Raw genomic sequence first — 27,288 nt, 5'->3', positions numbered from 1 at the left:
GATCACGATACACTTGCGACTTGACGTAACCCCAAAGCCAATAATCGCACGGACTGAGGTCTGGGGACCTGGGAGGCCAAGCATGACGTAAGTGGCGGCTGAGCACAGTCATCACCAAACGACGGGCGCAAGAGATCTTTCACGCGTCTAGCAATATGGGGTGGTACTAATAAAACCCCATGTCATTCCAAGCATGTGCGTCAATTTTTACCTCTCTTATCTACATTGTTCCGTGGTTTATTAAGTTTTCAAATTTATACTGACTTTTTGATCACCCGGTATGTGAAATATATTTGACGTGTGCGTACGTGGGCAAAGCCAAGGGTGAAAAGCTACACATAAACTCGTGGAACGATCTCAACCAAATTTGGTACACATACCAGTTACAATCTGGAAAGGAATACTGTTGGGGTAAGAACCACCAGCCATCTATTGAGGTGAGTGATAACGTGGAGAGAGAACGGGGATGGGGAAGACGGACAGACAGGGTGGGGAAAGTGAGGAAATGGACAGAGAGAGGGGAACGGGGTAATGGACAGAGACAGGAAAGAGGAGGGACGAACAGAGTAAGGAAAGAAGAGGAGTTGGACAGAGGCAGGAGGAGCGAGAGATGGGCAAAGGAGAGGGGGCAGGAGGAGATGGATGGGCAGAAGGGGAGGAGGAAACAGACATAGAATGAAAAGACGAACAGATGGACAGTGACAGGGAGAGGGAGAGATGGGTAGAGAGAGGGGAGATGGGCAGAGAAAAGAAAGAGAAGCAGATGGACAAATAGAGAGAAAAGTGGAAATGGAATTAGAGGGGGAAGGATGAAATGGACAAGACAGGGAAGGAGCAGTGAGACAGAGGGGGAAGGCGGAGATAAACAGAGACAGGGGCAGAATGAGATGGATAGAGAGTGGGGGTGGAGGTGGACAGAGAGAAGGTGAAGGAGGAGATGGATAGAGAGAGGAGGAAGGAGATGGGCCATTAGAAGACTGGAGTAAATACGTATGTGGGTAACGTCGGGGACTCAGCCAGTGAGACATTATATATAAATAATCTCACTGGTATACATATAACAACTTAGAACTAGCGAAAAGATTCAATGTCAGTACTAAAAACTTTTGCCTGCTCGAGGCCTCAACTACTCCCGATTAGGCATAGGTTTTTAATACTTTGTTTTGAAGGTTCTAAGTTTTTTAATGTCTGAGGATGGCAGTATTTGAAACGACGTAATAATTATATTTATTAAGTGATCTACACTATTTTTCACAAAATATGGAGGAGGGTGTTAGGGATAAATATTGTTTAGGTAGACCTAGGCTTGATAAAAGTAAATAGGTTCAAATGGATGTAGGTTGCTGTAGTTCTGCTGCGCTGAAGAGGTCTGTACATGACAGACTAGCGTGGAGAACTGCGTTGATTACCAGTCTTCGCACTGAAGACCACGGCAACACAACAAGAACAGCTGGGTACGAATGTTTATAGCCGTTGATAGGCATTATTTCTGCGATTACAGTGAGGATGTCTGCAACATGCTAGCCAGGACCAATGGAATGTAGATTTTATTCCGGAAACCGCTAAGTAGGTACGAATTCATTTACATTACTTGTTCATTATGAATTTACCACCTTCACATCTTGGAAGAGAGGTGTTGATAATTGGCAAGACTTCACGTGGTTTCATTACAGCGAAGCGTCGGTATTCTTTGCGCACAATCTTAGAGACTGTGTTGATGTACAATTTTGCTAGCAATACCTTACTCGGAAATCAGTGTGGTCATCAGGTATGAACTGCCTTCGGGCGTCACGTGAAGCGACGTACTGTACAAACAGAACTGTGAATAAATTCTTAAATAATATTGTATGTTAACAACACGGCAAAGTGAAGGTATTTTAATCTCTGTCATTCCAAGACGACATTCCCGTGCATACTATGTTGTGTGTCTGGCGCAGTTATTAGATCGGTTACTGCTGCTACAATGGCAGGTTATCAAGATTTAAAGTGAGTTTGAATGTGGTGTTATAGCGACGCAAGAGCCATGGGACACAGTATCTGCGAGGTAGTGATGAAATGGGGATTTTCCCGTACGACCATTACACGAGTGTACCGTGAATATCAGGAATCCAGCAAAACATCAAATCTCGGTCATCGCTGCGACCGGAAAAAGATCCTGCAAGAACGGGACCAACTACGACTGAAGAGAATCGTTCAACATGACAGAAGTGCAACCCTTCCGCTAATTGCTACAGAGTTCAATGCTGGGCCGTCGGAGCGGAAAGCCCACTCGTGTAACCTTGATGACTACACGATACAAGGTTTTAGGCCTCGCCTGGGCCCGTCAACGGCGACATTGGACTTTTGATGACTGGAAACATGTTGCCTGGTCGGACGAGTCTCGTTGCAAATAGTATAGGGTGGATGGGCGTGTACGGGTATGGAGACAACCTCATGAATGCACGAACCCTGGATGTCAGCAGGGGACTGTTCGAGCTGGTGGAAACTCTGTAATGGTATGGGGCGTGTGTAGTTGTACTGATATGGGACCCCTCATACGTATAGATACAACTCCGACAGGTGACACGTGACACTTAAATGGTTCAAATGGCTCTGAGCACTATGGGACTTAACTACTGAGGTCGTCAGTCCCCTAGAACTTAGAACTACTTAAACCTAACTAACCTAAGGACATCACACACATCCATGCCCGAGGCAGGATTCGAACCTGCGACCGTAGCGGTCACGCGGTTCCGAACTGAAGCGCTTAGAACCGCACAGCCACACCGGCCGGCTACACGTGACACTTACGTTAGCATTCTGCGTGATCACTGTATCCATTCATGTCCATCGTGCATTCCGACGGACTGGCGCAATTCCAGCAGGACAATGCGACACTCCGAACGTACAGTGTGGCTCCAGGAACACTCTTCTGAGTTTAAACACTTCTGCTGGCCACCAGACCCCCCCCCCCCCAGACATGAACATTATTGAGCATATCTGGGGCGCCTTGCAACGTGCTGTTCACAAGAGATCTCCTCCACCCCATCGTCCTCTTACGGATTTATGGACAGCCCTGCAGGATTCATGGTGTTGATTCCCTTCAGCACTACTTCAGACTTGAGTCGAGTCCATGCCTCATCGTGTTGCGGCACTTCTGCCTGCTCGCGTGGGTCCTACACGATATTAGGTAGGCGCACCAGTTTCTTTGGCTCTTCAGTGTAACAGAATATACACACTTTTATATATGAATTCATAAATATGTTGTTCCATCAAGAAAAGAAAGAAAAATTCAGTCACACGATTGTTCTGAACGCTTAGCGAATCATATTTATAGTAATATGCTTGCTTCACTGGCACACTTGCGCTATTCCACTCAGTGTCGCCACTTTTTTATTTATTTTGGTTTTAAATACTCGAAGGTGGATAGAAGTACCTTGTAATACTTGGACCTTTAGTACAAAAACGTAGTCACATATACCGCTGCCTCATTAACAAGCATTTTAAGTGCACTTGTTCTTTTTATCGCAGCTCCCAAGTTTTCAGTCGCCAGCAGTGGCAGTTCTTGTACGTAGAGTCGCTGGTGTTTCGGCTCCGGCAGTTGCTATCCGATGTTACCGTCCTTAGAGATCAAACTATGCAGTACTCATTGACGGTTTGTGTTTCGTTTCGTCGTGCAGTTTTATGCTTCATTTTGCTAAAATGAAAGAAGGAGCACTCTCTACTCCATTGTGGGCGTTGCCGACAGCTCCTTGACGGAAAAGCAAGCTTTATGTGTGCATTGCCGTCAGAAAAACAGAAAAAAGAAGCCCAGGTACGTTGGCTGTACTATGCGACGGAAAATCCACTCCACACATTTATCTGCAGCACCATTCAAGAAAAAGTAACTTTGTCCTCAATTTTATTCAAAAATAATTTCCCCCTCCTTCATCTGCGCGCGGATTTTGCCGATTCTGTTGAAGTCGGTAATCTAATGATAATAATATGCATTAGTATACATTATAGCATACGATAGTATATATTACTGGAGGCTTAGTTTCCAGTAATAACGAAGACCTATTGGGCGTCTGCCCCCCGTTGCCAGGTTGAGACACATTGTTGATGAATAATGAACAACCAAGCAGTAAGAAACGATTTTTCGTGCTTCTTGTAGCGGACAAGAACCAAAGAAGCAGTCGTAACTTTTTACCCACTAGCAGTCTAATTCCTTAACTGCTAACCTCGTCAGAATGTGAATACTTCGTACCGTCTATACAATATTACGTTATCTTTTTAGCAAACGTGGAAGCCTGTTCCGTTACGTGCATCGCTGATACCAAAGATTGTTCTTCGTAAGCATCAGCAAATATTCCAGTTTTCTCGCACACGGCAAAGAGTAATTACAAATTTTGAAAGTCTGCGCGCCCAGGAACACTTCGACAGTTCCGCGAATTCTTCATCCCCTTTAGAGTTGTGAGCAAAATTATCAGTGTATTGTTAGATATAGTATTAACCACAATTAAAATTGCACGTTAGCCACGTTTAATGGCGGCTAACTGTGTCTACATTAGTTTTACCTCAAATCTCTAATAAGAAATGTTTATCTTTACAGCCTTTTATGATCTTCAATAGGGCATACATAATGTTTGCCCACGGCACTAAGGTACGTTAATATTATGCACACATTTGCTCTTTTGCTGTGTATTTTGTGACGTACGAATATGTACTTTCGTCTGTCACGTTATTAAGAGTGTGGTGATGTTAGTACAGTGCGTTCTAGGTTTATTTCCGTACAATTTAAATGCCATGTGTGTTTTCCCTTCAGACGTTGGTGAGATTTATCTAGCCAGTGAACAGTTACTAATGACCGGATGCACGCAAATACATTAATTAAACTTACTGACTGATTGTTTTTAGAATGTAGCCCTACATCCGTTTTTGAATTCCCAACAATAGGAAATAGCCCTACATCTCTTTTTGAATTTGTAACAATTTTGCATTGTTGCGATCCGACGCTCGTGTGTGGGGCTCTTAAGGAAATAGTAACTCGAGTACTAGAGATGGGCAAACTGAAACACATAACTGTTTCGAAACAAATGAAACAATACAATGAAATGTTTCGAAACGCTGTTTCGAAACAGTGAAACAGTTTGTGTTTTGTAATAGTACTGGAGGCGGGAACAAACTGCAGAAACAACGGATACGCTACTGGGATTGCCAAATTTCGTTAGTATGGATAATATATACCCGGCCTGCTATTATTCATGCACACATTGTGGAGAATAGGCACATTGACTATAGACTCATGAATAAAGCCACATAATTCGAAAAAATAACGAAATATAAGAGAAAAAAATTTTTGTCCCTCAAGGTGTTTCAAATCATTACTATAAATCCACCATGGTTCCCAGCCCTTCCCGTTCACCATTACATCATCAATGATCAGTCAATCACATTGCTTGAAAGTACATCCAGTTTATGTATATGTCTAAAAACTGCCACTCTACGCCTTTTCTAATTCAAAATGTTGTAGGTTTACTTGAGTTTTTTTAATGTGATTACTGTACATGAACAGAGAAGCATATTTTATAGGAGATGTGTAATTTAACTGAATGTTTTTCACACTTTTATTATTTTGAATGCGAATAGTGTGCTTTATTTTATTGTTTGTTAGTGTTTATAAAGCATATATTGCGCCATTTCGGAATAGAGCAGTCAATTAGAAACGAAACTTTATTTTCGGAAATCTTAAGCATCATGCTGTTGTGTGTCAAAAAGATTTCGACACTCTTGAAAGAGTTTGATGAAGTAGTATATTAAACGTATTTCCGTATCTGTGCCGTGCTCGAATCTCGTCCGAGACAAAGTGAAATGAAGCATCACTGTTTCGATACAGTTAGTCCGTCCAAGCACAAGTGGACTGAAACAGCGTTATTTTGAAACAACGATACAGTTTCTGTGGCTGGCTAGAGATCGAATCTGGTTCCGTTGTCCGACACAGTGCGGAATGAAACACCGCTGTTTCGAAACAGTGAAACACAGCAGTTTCGAAACAGTGAAACAGTTCCACGTATCGATACACTGTATCGAAACATAGAAACAGTGGCCAAGCCTATCGAGTACACTAGACAAAAAACGTGGCAGTTTTTATTTGTATAATCCCAGCAGTACGCTTTTGCACCACACACAGCTCGCACAGGGAAATTGCCCTGTGTTTAATAGGAATTTTCATCACTCTTGTTTGTAAAGCATTTTATGCTTTCCGTCCGGTCACCTAAGAAGCGCGCAGTAGTACTGGAGTGTTACCGAATGTTATTTCATTCTTATTAAAAATTAAATGACATTCGAAGCTGTATTGTTTCTTTGCTCGTCTCGTTTTACTTTAGAACTGCAACTGCCCACACCATTGCAGGTTAACTGGACCGCTGGCTGGCCATTGCTGTCCAAATTTAATGCGCCGGTAAAGCTGTGGTCCCTCATTATCTCTCAGTCGGTGTGCGTGTAACACAGCATGAAAGTATCCTTATAATCGTACTTGACTGTTCTGGTCGCAGTTTGGCTTCCGCTCCACGTGAAACGAAATCCAATGACATCCAAGCAAACGCGCAAGAATACATGGCGTAATGTTTACATCAGGTTTATCCAATGATGAACAGAGTATGTTTGCCGGTTTTCTAATTCCACAATCAATTTTCTCTCCCACGTAAACGCATGCGGTTTTGAAACGTGCGTGGTTTCTTCTTGTTTCTGAATATTTTCCGCTAATATGAACGGAGTGCCTTTTTGTACCGTAAAGGATAAGTACAAATATTAGACTGAAGCTGTTTACATCTCTCTAACTGAAGAGAAATAGCGATTGTGCTGGCAAAATCAAAAACTATAACAGCTGTTTAGCCGGCCGGAGTGGCCAAGCGGTTGTAGGCGCTACAATCTGGAACCGCGCGACCGCTACGGTAGCAGGTTCGGATCCTGCCTCGGGCATGGATGTGTATGATATCCTTAGGTTAGTTAGGTTTAAGTAGTTCTAAGTTCTAGGGGACTGATGACCTCAGAAGTTAAGTCCCATAGTGCTCAGAGCCATTTGAACAGCTGTTTTCCAGGCGCCATATTACACTGGGCTAGCAAATCCGCTTCGGACCTTAACATGTAAACACGAAAACGAAAAGTGGTTTTCGAAATTCGGTTTTCGTCTTTTAGGTGTATCGCATGTAAACGTTGCGAGTGATACTTTCTTTGAGCCGCTTGCTCCCCCCGGGCCGCCGGTTGGACACTCCTGATAATAACAAATGTTAAAATGTGTGTGAAAATCTTATGGGACTTAACTGCTATGGTCAGCAGTCCCTAAGCTTACACACTACTTAACCTAAATTATCCTAAGGACAAACACACACACCCATGCCCGAGGGAGGACCCGAACCTCCGCCGGGACCATCCGCTCAGTCCATGACTGCAGCGTCTAAGACCGCTCGGCTAATCCCGCGCGGCGTGATTAGAACAATGTGGGAGTACAGCTGCCGGCCGAAGTGGCCGCGCGGTTCTGGCGCTGCAGTCTGGAACCGCGAGACCGCTACGGTCGCAGGTTCGAATCCTGCCTCGGGCATGGATGTGTGTGATGTCCTTAGGTTAGTTAGGTTTAACTAGTTCTAAGTTCTAGGGGACTAATGACCTCAGCAGTTGAGTCCCATAGTGCTCGGAGCCATTTTTTTTTTTTTTTTTTTTTTTTTTTTTTTTTTTTTTTTTTTTTTTTTTTTTTTTTTTACTACAGCTAGAGATGAAACTAGTTCACCGTAAGATCAACACAAATGGTTCAAATGGCTCTAAGCACTAAGAGACTTAACATCTGAGGTCATCAGTCCCGTAGACTTAGAACTACTTAAACCTAACTGACCTAAGAACATCACACACATCCATGCCCGAGGCAGGATTCGACCCTGCGACCGTTGCAGCAGCGCGGTTCCAGACTGAATCGCCTAGAACCGCTCGGCCACAGCGCCCGGCAAGATCAACACGTCAGGAACGTGCGTACATGATAAACCTCAAAATCGATGATGGTGTGCTTAGGCCCTTATGCTTCTCGGCACCTCAACATTAAGTTTATCGTTAAGGTTTTATTTTTGTTGCGTGGAAGTTGATTTGCTTCCTGTTATTTCGCAGTTTGCTGTGGGCAGAGCTCTCGTTTATAGCCGTTCGCTTGTGCTTGTGCAGGTGATGTGTGAGTCCTTAAGCTGAAGCCCGGGGGCGGCAGAAGAGATGGCGACGTGCCAGGCGGGAGGAGGCGGCGGGGGCGGCCACCACGGCCACCGCCGGCAGGAGTCCATGTACGCCATGACGGGCCTCTACTCGGAGACCGCGTCCGCAGACGAGGACCTCAACGACTCGAACGCGACCGTCACGACGACGGTGAGCGCCGGCACGTCTGGCGGCTGCTGCCACGACTCCGTGGTCAAGTGCCACAGCAGGAACCCCTCGTCCGGGCTCGTCGACAGGTCAGTTCCACCCTCCTACGAGGGCATTTAGCAGAATGTGTGAAAAAATTTATTTTCAGAAAACCTTTACAACTTTCCAAAATACTCTCCATTAGCATGTATACATTTTTCCATTCTCTGAAACCACTTACAAGGGAACATCCCCATCGCACCCCCCTCAGATTTAGTTATAAGTTGGCACAGTGGATAGGCCTTGAAAAACTGAACACAGATCGATCGAGAAAACTGGAAGAAGTTGTGTGGAACTATGAAAAAATAAGCAAAATATACAAACTGGGTCGTCCATGCGTAAGATAGGCAATAATAAGGGCAATGTGAGGCGAGGAACTCCGTGGTCCCGTGGGTAGCGTAAACAGCTGCGGAACGAGAGGTCCTTGGTTCAAATCTTCCCTTGACTGAAAATTTTAACTTTTTATTTTCAGTTTATGTGAAAAACTCTCATGTTTTCATCACTTTTTTTGGAGTGATTATTACATCCACAAGAAAACCTAAATGGAGCAAGGTAGAAGAAACGTTTCACCCATTCGCCAAGTGTACTAGTTAGGTGGGTCGACAACATATTCCTGTCATGTGACGCACATGCTGTCACCAGTGTCGTATACAAAATATCAGACGTGTTTTCCTGTGGAGGAATCGGTTGACCTATGACCTTACGATCAAATGTTTTCGGTTCCCATTGGAGAGGCACGTCCTTTCGTCAACTAATCACACGGTTTTGCGGTGCGGTCGCAAAACACAGACACTAAACTTATTACAGTGAACAGAGACGTCAATGAACGAACGGACAGATCATAACTTTGCGAAAATAAAGAAAGCAAAATTTTCAGTGGAGGGCAGATTTGAACCAAGGACCTCTCGTTCCGCAGCTGTTCACGCTAACCACGGGACCACAGCACTTCTCGCCTCACATTGCCCTTAATATTGCCTATGTTACGCATGGACGACCCAGTTTGGATATTTTGCTTATTTTTTCATAGTTCCACACAACTTCTTCCTGTTTTCTCGATTGATCTGTGTTCAGTTTTTCAAGGCCTATCCATTGTGCCAACTTATAACTAAATCTGAGGGGGGTGCGATGGGGATGTTCCCTTGTTAGAAAATGTGTCAGTCCAAGCTTCTTTTGGGATGTCACTCTCGTACGCTGCAATGGCCTCTTCATCTGATCAAAACTGCTGCCCTCGAATGTTTTTCCTAAGTCTTTGGGAACAGAAAGAAGTCACAGGGGGCCAGATCAGGTGAATAGGGGGGATGGGGTAACACTCGCACTTTTTCCTTCTCCAGAAAGTCCATCGTTTTGGCAGCCGTGTGCGCAGATGCATTGTCGTGATGCAGCAGAAGGTGCCCACTCGTGGACTTTGGATGCTGTGACTTCCATGTGGCGATGTCTTTTGGAAGACAATCGTTCACGTACCGTTCAGCATTGATTGTTATGACGTGTGTCCAAGGTCACAGAGGTGAGATGCCCTATCTTTGTGAAAAAAGTTGCCACTAACTTTTTTCCAGAGCTCCGACTTCGTCGAACTTTTGTGGGTGGTTCCTCCCCTGGAAAGCACCACAGAAGACGGTCTCTTCGTTTCAGGGTCATAATGGCAGACCCACGTTTCATCACCTGTGACGATATTGTAAGTGTCTTGGAACTTCCCTCCATTTAATTTTTCGAGCATGAAACGACACCAGTCGACTCTCACCTCCTTTTGGCTTTCTGTCAGGGAATGTGGCACCCAACGGGCACGTCTCTTAGTAAGGCCTAAGTGACTATGAACGATGGTCTGTGCTGCTGTTGATCCAATATTTAGGGTCCCTTCAATGTCGCATAATGTAAGATGTGTATCTTCTTTGATCATTTTCCTCACAGCATCAATGTTTTCAGGAGTCACAGCTGTTGCTGGCCGACTGGGACGAGGTTAATCTTCAATTGACTGCCGACCCCTCGAAAACTCGCGAAACCAATTTCCAACTGTGGCCCTAGAGGGGGAAGCTTCACCAAAAACATGCAGAAAAGAAGAATGGCATTCTTCGGCACTTAAACCCTTTTTATAATCGTAAAAAAATCATGGCGCGAAAGTCGCGGCGCGACAGCTCCGTCCTGCGCCGTCTCTGACTCAGCACTGCCTGTGCTTTCTTACCGCGCTGTGGGGGGATCGTCGCTAGCCAGGGGCTGCGCGCGCACGTCCCAAGGTCAAAAAACATCGCTCTTTCGAATGAAAATAACCCCATTGTCCTCCGCCTTACGGTTTACGGGCTGCTAAAAACTTTCGTAGAAAGAATCTGCCATTTACACTGAGATGACAAAAGTTGTGGGGTATCTTCTAATATGGTGTCGGAGCTCCTTTTGCCCAGTGTTACGCAGCAACTCTGAATAGCTTGGACTCACTAAGTCGTTGGAAATCCCCAGCAATATTGACCTATTTTGCCTCTCTAGCCGTCCATAATTGCTGAAGTGTTGGCGGTACAGGATTTTGTGCACGAATTAAAATCTAGATTATGACCCACAAATGTTCGATGGGATTCGTGTCGGGCGATCTGGGTGGCCAGATCATTAGCTCGAACTGTCCAGAATGTTCTTAAAACCACTCTTGAACTAATGTGGTCTGTTGACTCCTTATTATTTGAGAACCTGAGGTCCATGAATGGCTGCAAATGGTCTCAAAGTAGCGGAACATAACGATTTCGAGACTATGATCGATTCAGTTGGACCAGTGGGCCCAGAACATTCCGTGTGAACACAGTCAACACCATTATGGAGCCACCACCAGCCTGCACAGTAGCTCATTGACAAATTGGGTCCACGGCTTTCTGGGGGCTTGCGCCACACTCGAACCCTACCGTCGGCTCTTACCGACTGAAATTGGGACTCATCTGACCAGGCCGCAGTTCTCCAGTCGTGGTACAAATGTTATGGTCACGAGCTCAGGAGGCACTGCAGGCAATGTCGTGCTGTTAGCAAATACACTCCTGGAAATGGAAAAAAGAACACATTGACACCGGTGTGTCAGACCCACCATACTTGCTCCGGACACTTCAAGAGGGATGTACAAGCAATGATCACACGCACGGCACAGCAGACACACCAGGAACCGCGGTGTTGGCCGTCAAATGGCGCTAGCTGCGCAGCATTTGTGCACCGCCGCCGTCAGTGTCAGCCAGTTTGCCGTGGAATACGGAGCTCCATCGCAGTCTTTAACACTGGTAGCATGCCGCGACAGCGTGGACGTGAACCGTATGTGCAGTTGACGGACTTTGAGCGAGGGCGTATAGTGGGCATGCGGGAGGCCGGGTGGACGTACCGCCGAATTGCTCAACACGTGGGGCGTGAGGTCTCCACAGTACATCGATGTTGTTGCCAGTGGTCGGCGGAATGTGCACGTGACCGTCGACCTGGGACCGGACCGCAGCGACGCACGGATGCACGCCCAGACCGTAGGATCCTACGCAGTGCCGTAGGGGACCGCACCGCCACTTCCCAGCAAATTAGGGACACTGTTACTCCTGGGGTATCGGCGAGGACCATTCGCAACCGTCTCCATGAAGCTGGGCTACGGTCCCGCACACCGTTAGGCCGTCTTCCGCTCACGCCCCAACATCGTGCAGCCCGCCTCCAGTGGTGTCGCGACAGGCGTGAATGGAGGGACGAATGGAGACGTGTCGTCTTCAGCGATGAGAGTCGCTTCTGCCTTGGTGCCAATGATGGTCGTATGCGTGTTTGGCGCCGTGGAGGTGAGCGCCGCAATCAGGACTGCATACGACCGAGGCACACAGGGCCAACACCCGGCATCATGGTGTGGGGAGCGATCTCCTACACTGGCCGTACACCACTGGTGATCGTCGAGGGGACACTGAATAGTGCACGGTACATCCAAACCGTCATCGAACCCATCATTCTACCATTCCTAGACCGGCAAGGGAACGTGCTGTTCCAACAGGACAATGCACGTCCGCATGTATCCCGTGCCACCCAACGTGCTCTAGAAGGTGTAAGTCAACTACCCTGGCCAGCAAGATCTCCGGATCTGTCCCCCATTGAGCATGTTTGGGACTGGATGAAGCGTCGTCTCACGCGGTCTGCACGTCCAGCATGAACGCTGGTCCAACTGAGGCGCCAGGCGGAAATGGCATGGCAAGCCGTTCCACAAGACTACATCCAGCATCTCTACGATCGTCTCCATGGGAGAATAGCAGCCTGCATTGCTGCGAAAGGTGGATATACACTGTACTAGTGCCGACATTGTGCATGCTCTGTTGCCTGTGTCTATGTGCCTGTGGTTCTGTCAGTGTGATCATGTGATGTATCTGACCCCAGGAATGTGTCAATAAAGTTTCCCTTCCTGGGACAATGAATTCACGGTGTTCTTATTTCAATTTCCAGGAGTGTACACTCGCATTGGTCATCTGCTGCCATAGCCCATTAACACAACATTTCAACACACTATCATAATGGATACATTGGGCGTATGTCCCACATTTATTTGTTGCTTGTCTGTTAGCACTGATAACTCTGCAAATGCCGCTGTTCTTGGTCGTTAAGTGAAGACAGTCCACCACTGCGTTGTCCTTGGTAAGAGGAAACGCCTGAAATGTTGTATGCTTGGCATATACTGCGGATCTCAGAATATTCAATTCCCTAACGATTTCCAAAATGAATGTTGCAAGCATCTAGTTCCAACCACGTTCAAAGTCTGTCGTGCGGCCATAATCACGTTGGAAGCCTTTTTACATGAATCACCTGAGCACAACTGACAGCTCTGCTAATGTACTGCCTTTTTTGTACATTGTGTATGCAATACTACTGCTATCTAGATATGTGCGTATCACTGTCCCATGACTTTTGTCAACTAAGTGTATGTGATATATTCTCCCCTGAGCCTGATGCAGTTGGTACGTTGTAGTTGCAGATTTTCTAGTCTGTGCAAAGAAAAATCATGTGATCGGTCACGAAACCAGCTTCCAACAGAGTCTTTGACAATTTCATTGCTCAGAAAACATTACCCTTCAGATGTTTCTTCGAATTCGAAAACAGGTAATAGTCCGAGGGGGCTAGGTCTCGTGAGTGGAGAGGGTGGTTGAGTAATTGGAAGCCTAGGGTCATTAATCAGCCAGCCACAATGTAAGGATGTTGGTTATCACTGAAAAAACCGGATTTTGGTTATATCGGTTCCTTTTTTTTTTTTTACACCAGTTTAACCTGACTGTTACATCCTCTAAAAATAACCTGTTTCTGAAATAACTTGATTTTCGATTTTTTAATCCTGTTATTTCCCATAACCACGAGTGACTATGTCCCCCATGGATATGGAATAACTAAAAAAATCTTCAACACATTTTCATTTAATAGTTCATAACAAACTTGTCAGAAAACATGTAGATGCAAAATACGCATGTGATAATGCTTTGGCTGTTGTGGCCCTGCATAGTCAAATAGAAAACGAGGATTGGAAGGTAGGAGATGAGGTTATGGCGGAAGTAAAGCTGTGAGAATGGGTTGTGAGTTCTACTTGGGTTGCCTTGTCGGTAGGGCACTTCCCCTTGAAAGGCAAGGGCCCTGAATTTGAGTCTTGTTCCAGCAAACAGTTTCAACGTGTATGCCATTATTTGTCATGGATTGTAATATGTAGTCTTCACTGTTCAGTATCAAATACCACATTTGCTTGACATTATTATCTGGCATTGATAATGAAAATTATGCTGTGGACCATTGTGTGTTATTGGCAGTCCTAGGTGTTTCAAATTGTGGATGCTTATAACAGTGAAAGTTGTTTCAAGAAGGTTGCAGAATTGTAAATCACACCATTTCTACAGCACTATCCTGGCATTACATTAACACACACACACACACACACACACACACACACACACACACACACACACACACACACACACACAAATGATGATTGGATCCTTACTACATACACACACACACACACACACACACACACACAAAAATGATGATTGGATCCTTACTAACTCTCTACAACAGTAGCAGCAAAAAGTTTCCTTTGGCCTTACCGATTTGTCAGGCATGTTAAGTTAATTGTCACTTGGTTGTGAGTGTGCCAGGCATTCAGCAAGTGAATAGCAGTAAGCTGTTAATTTGGCTTAAAGCAGCCTGGCAATTTGTATCCCTAAAATCCATCAAATGTAACTTCAGTGTGATGTGACGTGCAGGAATTTCTATTTCTGTCTGTGTTAGATTCAGAAAATTTGAGTTGAATGGCTATGATTTGATCATGTTTTTCTGTAATTCCAGTTCTGTACTTACATTAGTTTTGAGGTGTGAGCTTAATGCTCCTCCATGCATCTCCCACAGTATATTTCATGCTTTAACTCTCTTGAGCATATTCACAGGCTGATTTAATTGTAGATCATCAAGCTTTTAGACATCTTTTACTGGTTTCCACCCTGATGATCAGAGCCACACTTGGGCCCTAAGAGTTGGCGTGCTGGCGAGGTCATTCCCAGGTGTTTGGGGGGTGGAGGGATCTGCTAGCCATACTAATTAGAGGGTCATATCATTTCAATATGTTTGAAGGAACTCAAAACATGTAATGGATGCTGTGTAGTGGCAAGTGTACCCAGAGCCAGTTGCAATTGAATCCTTCACCTATTTCATCATTTGTCGTGAAACAAACATTAGTTCTCCTCCACAACTCACGTCCAGGTACACTCTTGGCAAATTGGTGAGGTCCTGTTGGAACTGGTTTTCCATTGTGTTCCTCCAGTGTCATGCGGAGTGTCTAATGTCTGCAATATGTGGATGAGTGTCATAAGTACTCCTGCAATGCCATGTGTTTTTTTGTATTTTTATGGGTTGAAATGAAAGTAATCCCGGTACAGGCACACATTGTACTCCTCTCAAAATCTGCAAAGGGTGCCACTGATTTTCGTATCCCCATCCAACAGATGACAGTTCTTTAATAATAACACACTGCTTTGTTCTATCAATTGCTACTGTTAACTTTGAGGTGTAAGTCGAGACACTGCCTTGCAGTCTGGTACTTCTGAAGAGTGTGCCACCATCTGTTCTTTCCTTTGTTAGGCAAAGTCTACAGATAAAAATTTCTTCCACCATCAGAACTGGAAGTGACTTCATTAACTACTACAACTGTGAATGCAGGTATTCTGCCAATGAGCTCCAATTTGATACAAAACCATTATTTTCCATGAACATTGTATAAATTATGTGTAAATTTAATTCCACTGTGGATGGTTTCTCTCAAAGTGCTACCAACTGTAAACCACTGAGTTTCTCTTTCTCAAGCTGTATTTGTAATTTCATTGTTGGATAACTAATAGAGGGTAGATATGTCATACATAATCACAGCTCTGTAGTGAAGTCATTTAATATGTAACTTTCAGGAGTGAAAAGGAACGTGCACATTCCGCGTATCCAGAACTTACTGCTGCCATCCTTCTTCGTGATTCGAAGGATTGTGGTATCCTCAACTGTAGGCCTCCATTCTTGCAGAGGTTTGCGAGTATAAAGGTGAGTAAGTTTGAATTTCATAGATTGTATACACAACAGTGAAGTCAGTTTTAATGTGGGGCATGAGTATGTTTGCTGTGGTCCAAGAAAGTAAACCTGCATTGGTGTGAAAGGTTTAAATCAAATAAGTTATTGTGTCAGCCGGTTTCAATAAACAGTGTTAATGGGAGACGAGGGGCATTCAATAACTAATGCAATGCCAGTTTTGCCAGTTTCAGTTGGAAAAAATGAGGAATTTGTGGTGGGGCTTGGTGGAATATTCCCACTTAGCCCTTATATTTTCACAAAGTTCCAATAGGTTGCAGCTCTATACATAGCCTTCAAGATGGCATTTCAAACAGAGCTGCACTCCGAGCAGAGAGCTGACATTTAGTATCTTTTCAAAGAAAACCAGAGCATCAAATTTATTCTTAGGTGCTTGCAGAATGTCTACGGAGACCTGACAGTGAACAAAAGCACTGTGAGTCATGCAAACCTGCCCAATCTACTGTGGACCAGCTGGCCACACACAACTGTAGCTCCTGCAGTGTTGGAATGTGTGGAAACTCTCATTCCAGGTGATGTAAATGAACTTCTCCTTCTCCATGACAATACAAGGCCTCACAAAAATCTGCACACCCAAGAGGAGCTCACAAAACTTCCTTAGACTGTTCTTCCTCATCCTCCCTACAGCCCATATCTTGCAGATTCCAACTTCATCTGCTTGGCCCAATGAAAGATGCACTCCATGGGAAGCAGTATGTGGATGATGAGGTGGTTATTGATGCAACAAAGCGTTGGCTCTGCTGTCAACCAGTAGACTGGTACCATGCAGGCATACAGGCCCTCCCAGTAAGGTGGCGTAAGGCCATCACATTGAAAGGAGATATTTTGAAAAATAGAGTTTGTTGCTACAACAGTGGGAAATAATATGGTGTATTGGAATTCTGAATAAAACCAACCTGCTTTCAGGGAGAAATGTGTTGCTTCACTTATTGAATGCCCCTCATATTTTTTCTGCAGAACAAATGTCATACACTATGAATTTTTATGTACAGATTTCCTGACCACATGGTTTCAACGGCTTGTTTGGTTTATTTCAGTTAGAATTATTTGTTCAACTTGCAGTTACTGAGATTGATCTGTTCGTAAATGGATTCATATGCTTTGTGTTATTTCATATAAAATGAATAAATTCATATAAACACAGAGCTATTGTAGTCTTTCACTTCCTGTTTTATAATTTGCCTGCACAGAACACAGTAATGCAGCAGACTAAATGGTGGTTCATGTAATGAAAGGCATACAGTTCCAGTATTTGTAAATACACATATAGCAGTGAAAATAATACATATCTTAGGATGTTGGCTCAGGGTATGAGATTAGACAATGCCAATTAGAGATTAATTTGAGAGGAATGAATTTGCACAGGAAGCTTGACTGTCTTGACACTCTTGTGCCATGGACTGCTTGTTAAACAAAGTTGCTGTCCCATGAAGTTTCAAAAATTCTACTGTGGTGAACATTGTAAAAGAAGTAGTTTTAATTTTTTTACAGATTTTGATGGTATGCACTTGAAATTTAAGCATATGTTATATCTATAAATAACATATAATTTATACAACCTAAAAATATTTGTGATACACTTAACTTTTTACATTTACCTTCACATTAGAATGACAGGAAAGCAAAACATTGAAATACATTTGTGATGAATGAATGATCTCAGTGTGACTATATAATAATGCATAACTTTATCCTTTGCTTTATTCCAGGTGTTTGTCCTATTGTTATCATTCCTAGTAACACTGCAACAAGCACTTAGCTCAGGGTATATTAACTCTGTAATTACAACAATTGAGAAGAGGTTCGAAATACCGTCCAGTCTCTCAGGCCTAATAGCTTCATCATATGAGATTGGAAATGTCATCACAGTTATATTTGTTAGCTATCTGGGCAGTCGTCGGCACATTCCTGTGTGGATAGCAATTGGTGAGTATATATAAGATAAGAAAGAAAATTATATTAGGTTATCAACTATATATGATGGTGGTTTGGTAAGTTTGGTAAATTTTCATGAAATAATGGTACATTTTTTGTGCGTCTTCACAGGTGGTAAGGTTAATTATTCCAAGCATTGTATAAAGAATTTCAATGGTTTACAACATACATTCCATTGTTGACAGATGTCTGAATCGGTCACTGTGTCAACTGTGACTGAAAATGTGTAAGACCAAGTTTCGAGCTGTCATGAAACATTTACATTTGAAAGGTGGGACTGCCACACAAATGAAAACAGAATTGGATGACATTCACGCAGATGTTGCAGTGTTGTTGAAGATGATTTACATTTGGATTAATGAATTTAAACTTGATCAGACAAGCACTGAAGATGACGTGTGCTCTCGCCTTCCAATTAAGGTTACCGCAAAGGAAACCATTGACAAAATCTGTTGTACGGTAATGCAAGACTACTGACCAAAAATTCACAAGATTGCTGAGGTTGTAGGCATCTCAGCTTAGAAAGTGCATAATATCCTGCATGGAGATTTGGCTAGGTGCGTGAGGTGGGTGCCGCGATTGCTCACAGTTGACTAAAAGTACATATGGCATAACACTTCGACACAATATCTGGTGATGTTTAATCACAATCTGCAAGACTTTTTGCACTGATTTGTGACTGTTTATGAAGCCTGGATCCGTAATGGATCCGTAATTACACATCGGAGTCAAAACGGCAGTCAGAAGAATGGACCAAGGCTGGTGAAAGTGAACTGAAAAAGGCAAAGACCATTTTTCCAGCTGGTAAGGTAATGGCTTTTTTTTGGATTCCCAAGGAATAATCCTCACAGATTAATTGGAAAAAGACAGAACAATAATTGGACCGTATTATGCTTCATTGTTGTATTATATGAAACTTGTGTTGGCTGAAAAATGACCGAAGTTAGCACGCAGAGTGATTTTTCACCATGTTAGTGCATAATCCCTCAGTGATAACAAAGGCTAAAGGGCATGAATTAAGCTTTGAACTGGTTCATCTTTCGCCCTATTGACCAGACTTAGCCCCAAGTGTTTACTTTCTGTTCCCTAACCTGAAATTTTGGCTTGCTGGGAAAAAATTTTCATCAGATGAAGAAATGATAGTTGCAGTCAATGAGTATTTTACAGAGTTGCCACAGTGGGAAACATGTTAGTGGAGATTTAAGCCAGAAGGATTGTGAGAGCACAGGATATACTGAAGAGACAATTCCCACCTTCATATTTCAGAAAACCTAGTGCCCGAAGAGAAGAGCCAAATAGCTTGTGTAGTGAAGCAGCTGTTGAAGTCATTTGTGTTGTTATGCAAAACACGTTCGGCAACTGGTGGTCGAGAATGGTGCACAGTAATTGTAGCATAGCTAATGTACAACATGGCTGCTTTCACACATTGCCCTGTCTTTTTATATGGTAGGAAATGCCTGTGACTAAGCTGTGACTTGACCACAAGGGAATGACGCCCGAGGAGCAGGATTGGAGCAACATAGGAGTAGGGATGGACAAGGATACTTGTAGAGAGAGAGAGAGGGGGGGGGGGGGGGCTGTGGAACACTACTTTCAGTGATGCGAGTAGGAGTTTGTGTGGAATATTCCTCATCTCATTGTGTGACGAGAAGTAGTCGAAGCTCTGGTGAAGGAAGTGGTTGAGCTTCTCAAGGCCAGGAGGGCAATCAGAGGAGTTCTGGCTGGTAGATGGTTAATAGTTTTACTGGTGTAAGAGGAACATGTGGCATGGAACATTGATTTGTGGATGAGTTCGATAGGATACTATCTTGTCAGTATAGGCTCTGGTAAGGGTAGCAGTGTGTTTTGATGGCTCCTGCTTTCTGCTGCAGATGTATCATCCATGGGTGGCCAGTCTGTATGGAAGTGACTTTTTGACATGGAACAGGTGACAGCTGTCCAAGTGAAGGTAATGTTTTCGTTAGTGTGTGTGATATGAAGAGATGTATTTACAGAGCCATCTGAGAGGTGGATATCAACATCTAGGAAGATGGCATATTGAATTGAGAAGGGCCAGGTGAAGCAGATTTGGGAATAGGTGTTGAGGTTAGGGAGGAAAGAGCAAAGATTGTCCCTGCCTTGAGTCCAGATCATGAAAATGTCACCAATGAATCTGAACCAGACAACAGGTTTTAGGTGTTGACTGATCGGAAGGATTCCTCCAGATGGCCCATAAACAAATTGCTATAGGATGGCACCATGTGATTACCCGTGGTAGTGCCTTGGATTTATTTATAGATTCAAACTTTGAAAGTGAAATAATTGTGGGTCAGGAATTGATTGGCTAGGAGGAGTAGGAAAGAAGTGGCGGGTTTGGTATGAGGAGGACATTGGGAAAGGGGGATGTTGGTGTATAAGGACATTGCATCCACATTGACAAGAAGTGTGGAGGTGATGAGACAGGAGCTGTGGAAAGATGGTGAAGGAAGTGAATGGTGTCTTGGGTATAGGATGGCAGATTATGGACAATATTTTGGAAGTGTTGGTCAACAAAAGCAGAAGTTTGTTGCGCAGGAGCAGTTTACCCAGCCATGTCAACAAAAGCAGAAGTTTGTTGCGCAGGAGCAGTTTACCCAGCCATAATGGGACAACCAATGAGGCTGGGTATGTGGACTTTGGGGAGGAATTCCTGAAGGGTTACAGGAGGACGAATGGGTGGAAGGGGAAGAGGATAATGGTTGGAGGGAGACTGATTTTAAAGTTTTTAATTGAGTAAATTTGGGGAAAAAACTGCTGCCTCCTCAGTTTCTCTATAAAGCTGCTGTTTGTCTGCTATGAGCGGCTTAATGTTTACTTGATTACAGTTTTATTTTCACAGAAAACTTATGAAAATCTGTAAATGCTGAGTCCTATTTACAGTTCATTACTGCTTGTTGTACAGCTTTATAACAAATACTGCTATTTGACATGTAATTAACAGAACTTTTCAGTCCCTGGATCTATTCAGATAATTTGTAGAAAGTGTGGCTAATAAAGTATATTTTTAATTTTATTTTGAATTGGTAGGGATTCCTAATTTCTGACTTTATGTTAGGCTTGAGCTTTTTTATATCTTCACACCACAGTACTTAAATCCATTCTGAACCCTGGACAAGGAAGCAGAGTCTATATGAAAATTATTTTTGTGTTAGCTGACACTGATTTTTATTATCAGCAGCAAGTACTAGCTAACTGTGTTGTCTTTTGGTAACTTTAACAATTTCCTCTTTCACAAAATTTTAATTTTATTTCTAGTCTTGATAGTGGTAGCATTGAGTCGTTGACTGGCCCACAAAAAAGTGAATGTGTGTGTGTGTGTGTGTGTGTGTGTGTGTGTGTGTGTGTGTGATATTTCATTCTTACCATTTTCCGTGGCAAGTTTTTGCTGCAATATTTCCTGTTAAATTCACATGAAATAATTCTAAAATATAGAAGATACATGTAGACCATTTACTTGTGGGATCTCTAAGTCAGTGTCAGCTTGTTCACCATAATTTTTATAGAATTCATTTATATACACACAAGTGTTATTTCTGCCATTGATTTGATTTTTATGTATTGTGTTACTTTCTTATTCAATATGTATTTTGTTGTCTGTTTCAAATTTGTGACAACATTAATTTATCATTGTATCTTCACTTCACCACCACCACCACCACCACCATCTTGGACAGTGTCCACCCTCTGGCTGGGTCTGTTTGGAACATAAGCGTCTCCATCGTCTTCTGTATTGCCACCATCTCTCCGTCTTCACCTTGGTCCAGTCTTCTCCTTCCTTCTAGATGCATCCCTCCACTCCTTTCAACCATCTGTCTCTTGTTCTTGCTCTTGGTCTCTTTCCTTCCAGTTTCATCTCATGTATCCTCCTGGGAATCCACTTCTCCTTCCTTCTAGATGCATCCCTCCACTCCTTTCAACCATCTGTCTCTTGTTCTTGCTCTTGGTCTCTTTCCTTCCAGTTTCATCTCATGTATCCTCCTGGGAATCCACTTCTCCTCCATTCCCTTAACGTGCCCATACCATCTCAGCCTTGATTTCTCTATCTCCTCCTGTAATGGTTCCACTTTCATTAACACTCTGATCCTCTCATTTCTTAACCTGTTTATCTTTGTCACTCTAATTATGCTCCTCAAGACTTTCATCTCACTAGCTTGTACTTTGCTTTTCTCTCTTCCTTTCATAATCCAGGTTTCATATGCACACGTCAGGATTGGTATCTCCCACAAGGCCAACCCCTTGTCCAAGTTGTGGGAGACAGGCAATGGCATGAAGTAGGGGATTGTCTGTAGGAGCGAGATACAGTGGGTACTGTGTATGCCTTGGGACTGCTACGGTAGCTGTGAAGGTGCTACAGGAACCCTGAAAAGTGATGGCTACAATAGCTGGTGAAGCTACAATAGGCCCAGCAAGCCAGTAGTAGATTATGATTTCTGCTTTCAAAAACAGAAAGGACCTCGGAAAGGACGGATTTAATCGACGACGAACTGGCTATAAACAAGGACTAAGATTTGGAACATTAAATATACAAACATTGACTTGAAAGGTGGAGGAGATGGTAGACTTGATGGAAAGAAGAAAGTTAGACATATTAGAGTTAGCTGAAACGAGATGGAAAGGAGAAGGAAGGAGAGAATTGAGGAAAGACTACTGAATGTACTGGAGTTGAAATGAGGAGGGAAGGAAAAATGGAGAGGGAATAGTAGTAAGAGATGGATTAAAAGAGGAAGTGCAAAGAATAAATGATAGAATGATGAAGATCAAAATATCACTCAAGGGGACGACCATAGAGGCAATACAAGTGTATGTGCTGCAGGTGGGTTGCACTTCTGAGGAGAAGCAAGAGTTTGAAGAGGAAATGCAGAAGCGGATGGAAAGGAAGAATGTGATAGTAATAGCAGATTTAAACCCATACATTGCAAGAGGAAGACAAGGCTGCAAAAGTGTGTTTCGACCAGAGGGTTGGGGCTGCCGAAATGAGGAAGGTGATAGATTATTGGAGTTCTGTCAAAGGCATGGCTTTCTGGTTGTAAACTCTTGGTTCAGAAAAAGAGAGAGCCACAAGATTACGTCGTACATTCAAGACTTAAAGAGGAAATCAATAGTTGACTACTTCCTGTATAATAGTGAGATGAATAGGAACGTCATTGACATTAAGTTAATACCATCAGAGGCCTTGGATAGCGACCACCATTTGATGGTACGATTAAAAGGACAGGAAACCAGGAAAGACATATAAGGGTATCGAAGTTGAGGGAGGAAGAAAGCAGGATACAGTACCTACAAGTAGTAAAGGAAAGCATCTCAAAGGATTAACCAAAAACTGTAGAAGAGGATTGGGATAGATTCAAGGGATCATTGTACCTTCACTTGTTAAGTAATATATCAGTATTCTGAGTATCTTATATTTGTTATTTATGTTATGAGGCAGTAACACACAAAATTTTTCACAGGTTCTGTTATCATGGGCATTGGTTCCATGGTTTTTATGGTCCCACACTTTATAGCAGAACCAAATCTGGGCACAATGCTTGCCAACTCAAGCTCAGACAATATTTGTAGGGGAGTGTCTTTGAGAGAACAGGACATGGGACTTGGAAGATTATCTTCAGGTATTGTAAACACTCATTTTATGTTCATCATCTTTCATATTTTATGTAACTAAGTAGTATACATTAACTCATATTTTATGATTCCCTTTGTGTACTTAACACAAATGTTATGCTAAGTTTATAATGAAAAGAAGCAGAAATGATTATACGGTATAAATAATGATTTTCTCCTGTAGTTATTGATGTGGAACACAGGCTTACATTGGGACATTATAGTGGTGCTGTATCCCATATATGAATACACAGATAAGAGGAGTCAAGCAAACATTGTATTGGTTCACTGAAACATTTTTTAGTTTCACTTGATTGACTCTCATGTTCAGCTGATAAAATTGCCGTTCTTTGTGCCTGTATTTTGATTGATGCTAATACTAGAAAGTCTGTGTTTTGTGTTGTGATTTCTTTCTTTTAATTTAATTCCATTTTTATACCATCAAGCTCTTCTATTAGTTGCTGTATTTCATAGTTTGTGGATTAGACAATTTAGTATATAGGAATGTAAATGTATAGAGGGCGTGTATTATGGCAGGAAAAGTGACTGCTGAATAACAACAGAAAGAGTGCTGGAATGAGATATGAAAGTTTTTTTTAAGTTGCTGTATGTATTTATTCAAACTTAAAGTGCATACTCTGGACATACACAAACAATAAAAAGTAATCTTGCTGAAAGTAAGTGTTAATACTTATCTGCTGATAAAAGTTTCATTCCTTAATATTCTTGCTTGACTATTTAGCTAGATATCCATCCTCATTCTAAATTAGGCTCAGTTAGAAATTCTCCAAAGAATATAGTATCACTTTCATTTCAAGCAGTTCTTAATATTGTTCATATGGTAACAGAGCAATTTTTTCCCATCAGTTCTATGTAGAAGAAAAGTTATGAGTACACACATCTTCTCTAGGACAACAATACTCATTTCATAGTATAAAATGTGTGAGTAGGTCAGTCACAATCAAGAAAATAGCCATAGTAATGGTGAATGAAGGAACAAAATAGAGTTATTAACATAATGATGAACATACATTTTTTTAAATAAAACAAAAATTATATGATTTTGTTAAAATGTCTTTGGAGTTAAAGATTTCCTGAACCATTTTTGTACGTGTTTCCATCGTGGATAGGGAAAGGGGGGGGGGGGTGGAGGAGGAAATCTTTGGAGGCTTCTGTTTTCTTTAAATAACTGTTAGTATCACGTTACACTTATTAAATTATCCTGGGCTGTTATGCTGTGGTTGGGCAAATTTCTTGCTGGAACCCAGCATCTCGCCTTGTCTGTGGGCCATAGTTCAAATTCCCACCCCACCATCTAGATTTATGCTTACCGTAATTTCCCTAAATGCAACTGCTGGGAAGGTTCTTTCAAAAAGTCAAGGCCAATTTCCTTCCCCGCTCTTTCGTTATCGGAGCTTGTCCTCTGCGTCTAATCTAGTGACCTTGCTGTCAAGGGGATGTTTAAATCTTCTTTACTTACATCTGTGGAGGTCATCTTCGTAGGGATTGTAGCCTCCCCCCCCCTCCCCTCCTCTAAATATGTCCCTTGCAGACGACGATGAAACATTGGGTTTCAGCAATAAATTCATCTGATAATAGTGTACTAGCCCGGAATTTTTTAGTAACTGTGACGATTCCAGCTATGAAAGTTGACATTTTACAACTATCATGCTGCTAATGTTTTTATTTATCTTATCATAACCTTCCGTTTTCCTAAATGCTGTGCTTTGTCTATGAGTAATAATAAGTAGTAGAGTCATATTTAACAGTAAGATAAAAAGTAACTTGTTTCATTTCTTATAAACATTATTTAACAAGGATTTGAATTCGTATGACATTAATTACATTCGTCAATTGAAATCATAACAGGAGGCCTTATGTACTCATTGGACACTCATAATGGAAAATAGATAAGACATTGAATATCAGTTTAAATGATTGCTTTCTCAGTATTTCCGTCATGTACTTGGAAACACATTTTCCTATAGTGTATGTAGAGAAAAAAAAAAAAAAGAAAAAGAAAGGATGCAAAGAGAATACAAGATGACATAATGGTATGATGTCGACAAGGGCAGTTATGAACAGCAACATCTTTGTCATTTAAAATTTGTGTGAAAAATGTCACAAGGCAATCACTTACTCATACATCGTGTTTCATTTATGTCAACAGTTCAAAGGTAATTGACTGATTTTGGAAAATATTAATGGAGGGGAGCAGTTAATACAAACTACTTATTCATTTTATACTTATATTAATTATATGCTCTGTGTGGAAACTTGTAGCTTTTGTTTGTCTTGCACTGTACACGGAAAGGTCACTCCTTGGAGAGGGAGGGTGTGCGTTAGCTGCTGCTGTTCCAGTTATACACTAATATTTGCGAAAATTGCAAAACTGAGGAGGGTAAGTGTTGCTAAAAGGAACTACATACAACAATGTATGAACTTTGAAGTTCACAGGTGATTAAGATTATGAAATTGTTGATCTCTGACTCTACAAGCTCAGTATGGTTTGAGACATCCTATATGGTGCAACTGTGCCTCAGAATATCATAACACAGAAACAGAGAGCATGTAAATATGTTCCTGAGGTATCATCCTCCATGTGGTTTGTGTGAAAGTCCAAGTTGCTGACAAATCATATCACAAAGATGTTCAAAAGACCATGTGATAGATAAATAGTGCATGTCAGGGAAGTAGTAGCACTCGCCATTCTTTGAAGAACACTTGCGTATTCCATGCCACATGTGGCCAACCATTTTACTGATGATGTAAATGAAGTTACCAGAAAGAGGAGTACTTAGGCTGTAGAATATCTCTAGATCAGATAACCCGAAATAGGTAGGGGGATGTTGATGGTATACAGCCGCCTGCTTGGTGAGGTTCTGCATGAATCTACAAAAGAGGCAATACAGCAGGCATGTAGTACTTGAAAAAGAACTGTTATTGGCAGATTGGCTAATGGCTAACCCCTACCACTCAAGTTACTGAAATGTTAACACCAACTCAACAAGTCCTGCCTAAGCCAAAAAAGTAATAGCAGTAAAAACAATTTCCCAGAGACCAAACTTTCGTACCCATTCAAAATTCATTCACATTAATGCTTTTTGATATTGTAAGTGTTGGATTAGAAATTGGAAACAGTTTCCATTGCAGACTATTGTGAAATAACTTTTTCCTGTTGTCCTCTGAAGATGTGTGTAAGTCAGACGTGCTAGTATTACTCTGTACTTAATAGAGACGATAAGTCAATGTGAGTGAATGCATTCTATAAGTGTTCCCCAAACACTAATTTGCCACTGTTTTGATATACTGTTTTATGGGACATTCAAAAATATTACCTGCAGTGCAGCAATTTTCTCATTGTAATGCATTTGTTATTACAACATCTATCAAACAAAATTGGTGTAAACTTCATTGAATGGTTTTATAAATTCCATCTTGTAGATGATACAAAACATTCATGCTGACAGTTCCAGGGACAGTATAAATACCATTCTTGAAATATCTATTTTTAATACACAAAAAGGCAACCACTCATGTGTACACGATAGATATATGGTACATTCTGTGGTGTCACCGCTAGGTGGTAGCCTTTAAATCGGCCGCGGTCCGTTAGTATACATTGGATCCGCGTGTCGCCACTATCAGTGATTGCAGACCGAGCGCCGCCACACGGCAGGTCTAGAGAGACTTCCTAGCACTCACCCCAGTTGTACAACCGACTTTGCTAGCGATGGTTCACTGACAAAATACACTCTCATTTGC

At 42.4% G+C, this 27,288-nt stretch overlaps 1 protein-coding gene across 2 annotated transcripts in view; it reads left to right on the top strand.

Annotated features, from left to right (window-relative positions):
- The window catches only part of LOC126161328 (solute carrier organic anion transporter family member 5A1), a 547,181-nt gene that overhangs the window by 474,685 nt on the left and 45,208 nt on the right, over positions 1–27,288 (top strand). For both annotated transcript variants that reach the window (XM_049917083.1, XM_049917082.1), the window contains exons 4-7: positions 8,164–8,444; positions 15,798–15,924; positions 17,679–17,895; positions 23,373–23,531. In XM_049917083.1, coding sequence (XP_049773040.1) covers positions 8,209–8,444; positions 15,798–15,924; positions 17,679–17,895; positions 23,373–23,531 — 739 coding nt within the window. In that variant the 5' untranslated portion in view covers positions 8,164–8,208. The remainder of the gene's footprint in view (positions 1–8,163; positions 8,445–15,797; positions 15,925–17,678; positions 17,896–23,372; positions 23,532–27,288) is intronic.

The sequence above is a fragment of the Schistocerca cancellata genome, chromosome 2 (assembly GCF_023864275.1).
Source record: "Schistocerca cancellata isolate TAMUIC-IGC-003103 chromosome 2, iqSchCanc2.1, whole genome shotgun sequence".
In the NCBI taxonomy this organism is placed as follows: Eukaryota; Metazoa; Arthropoda; class Insecta; order Orthoptera; family Acrididae; genus Schistocerca; species Schistocerca cancellata.
Note: the sequence above shows the minus strand (reverse complement) of the source record. Positions and strands in the feature narration are given on the sequence as shown.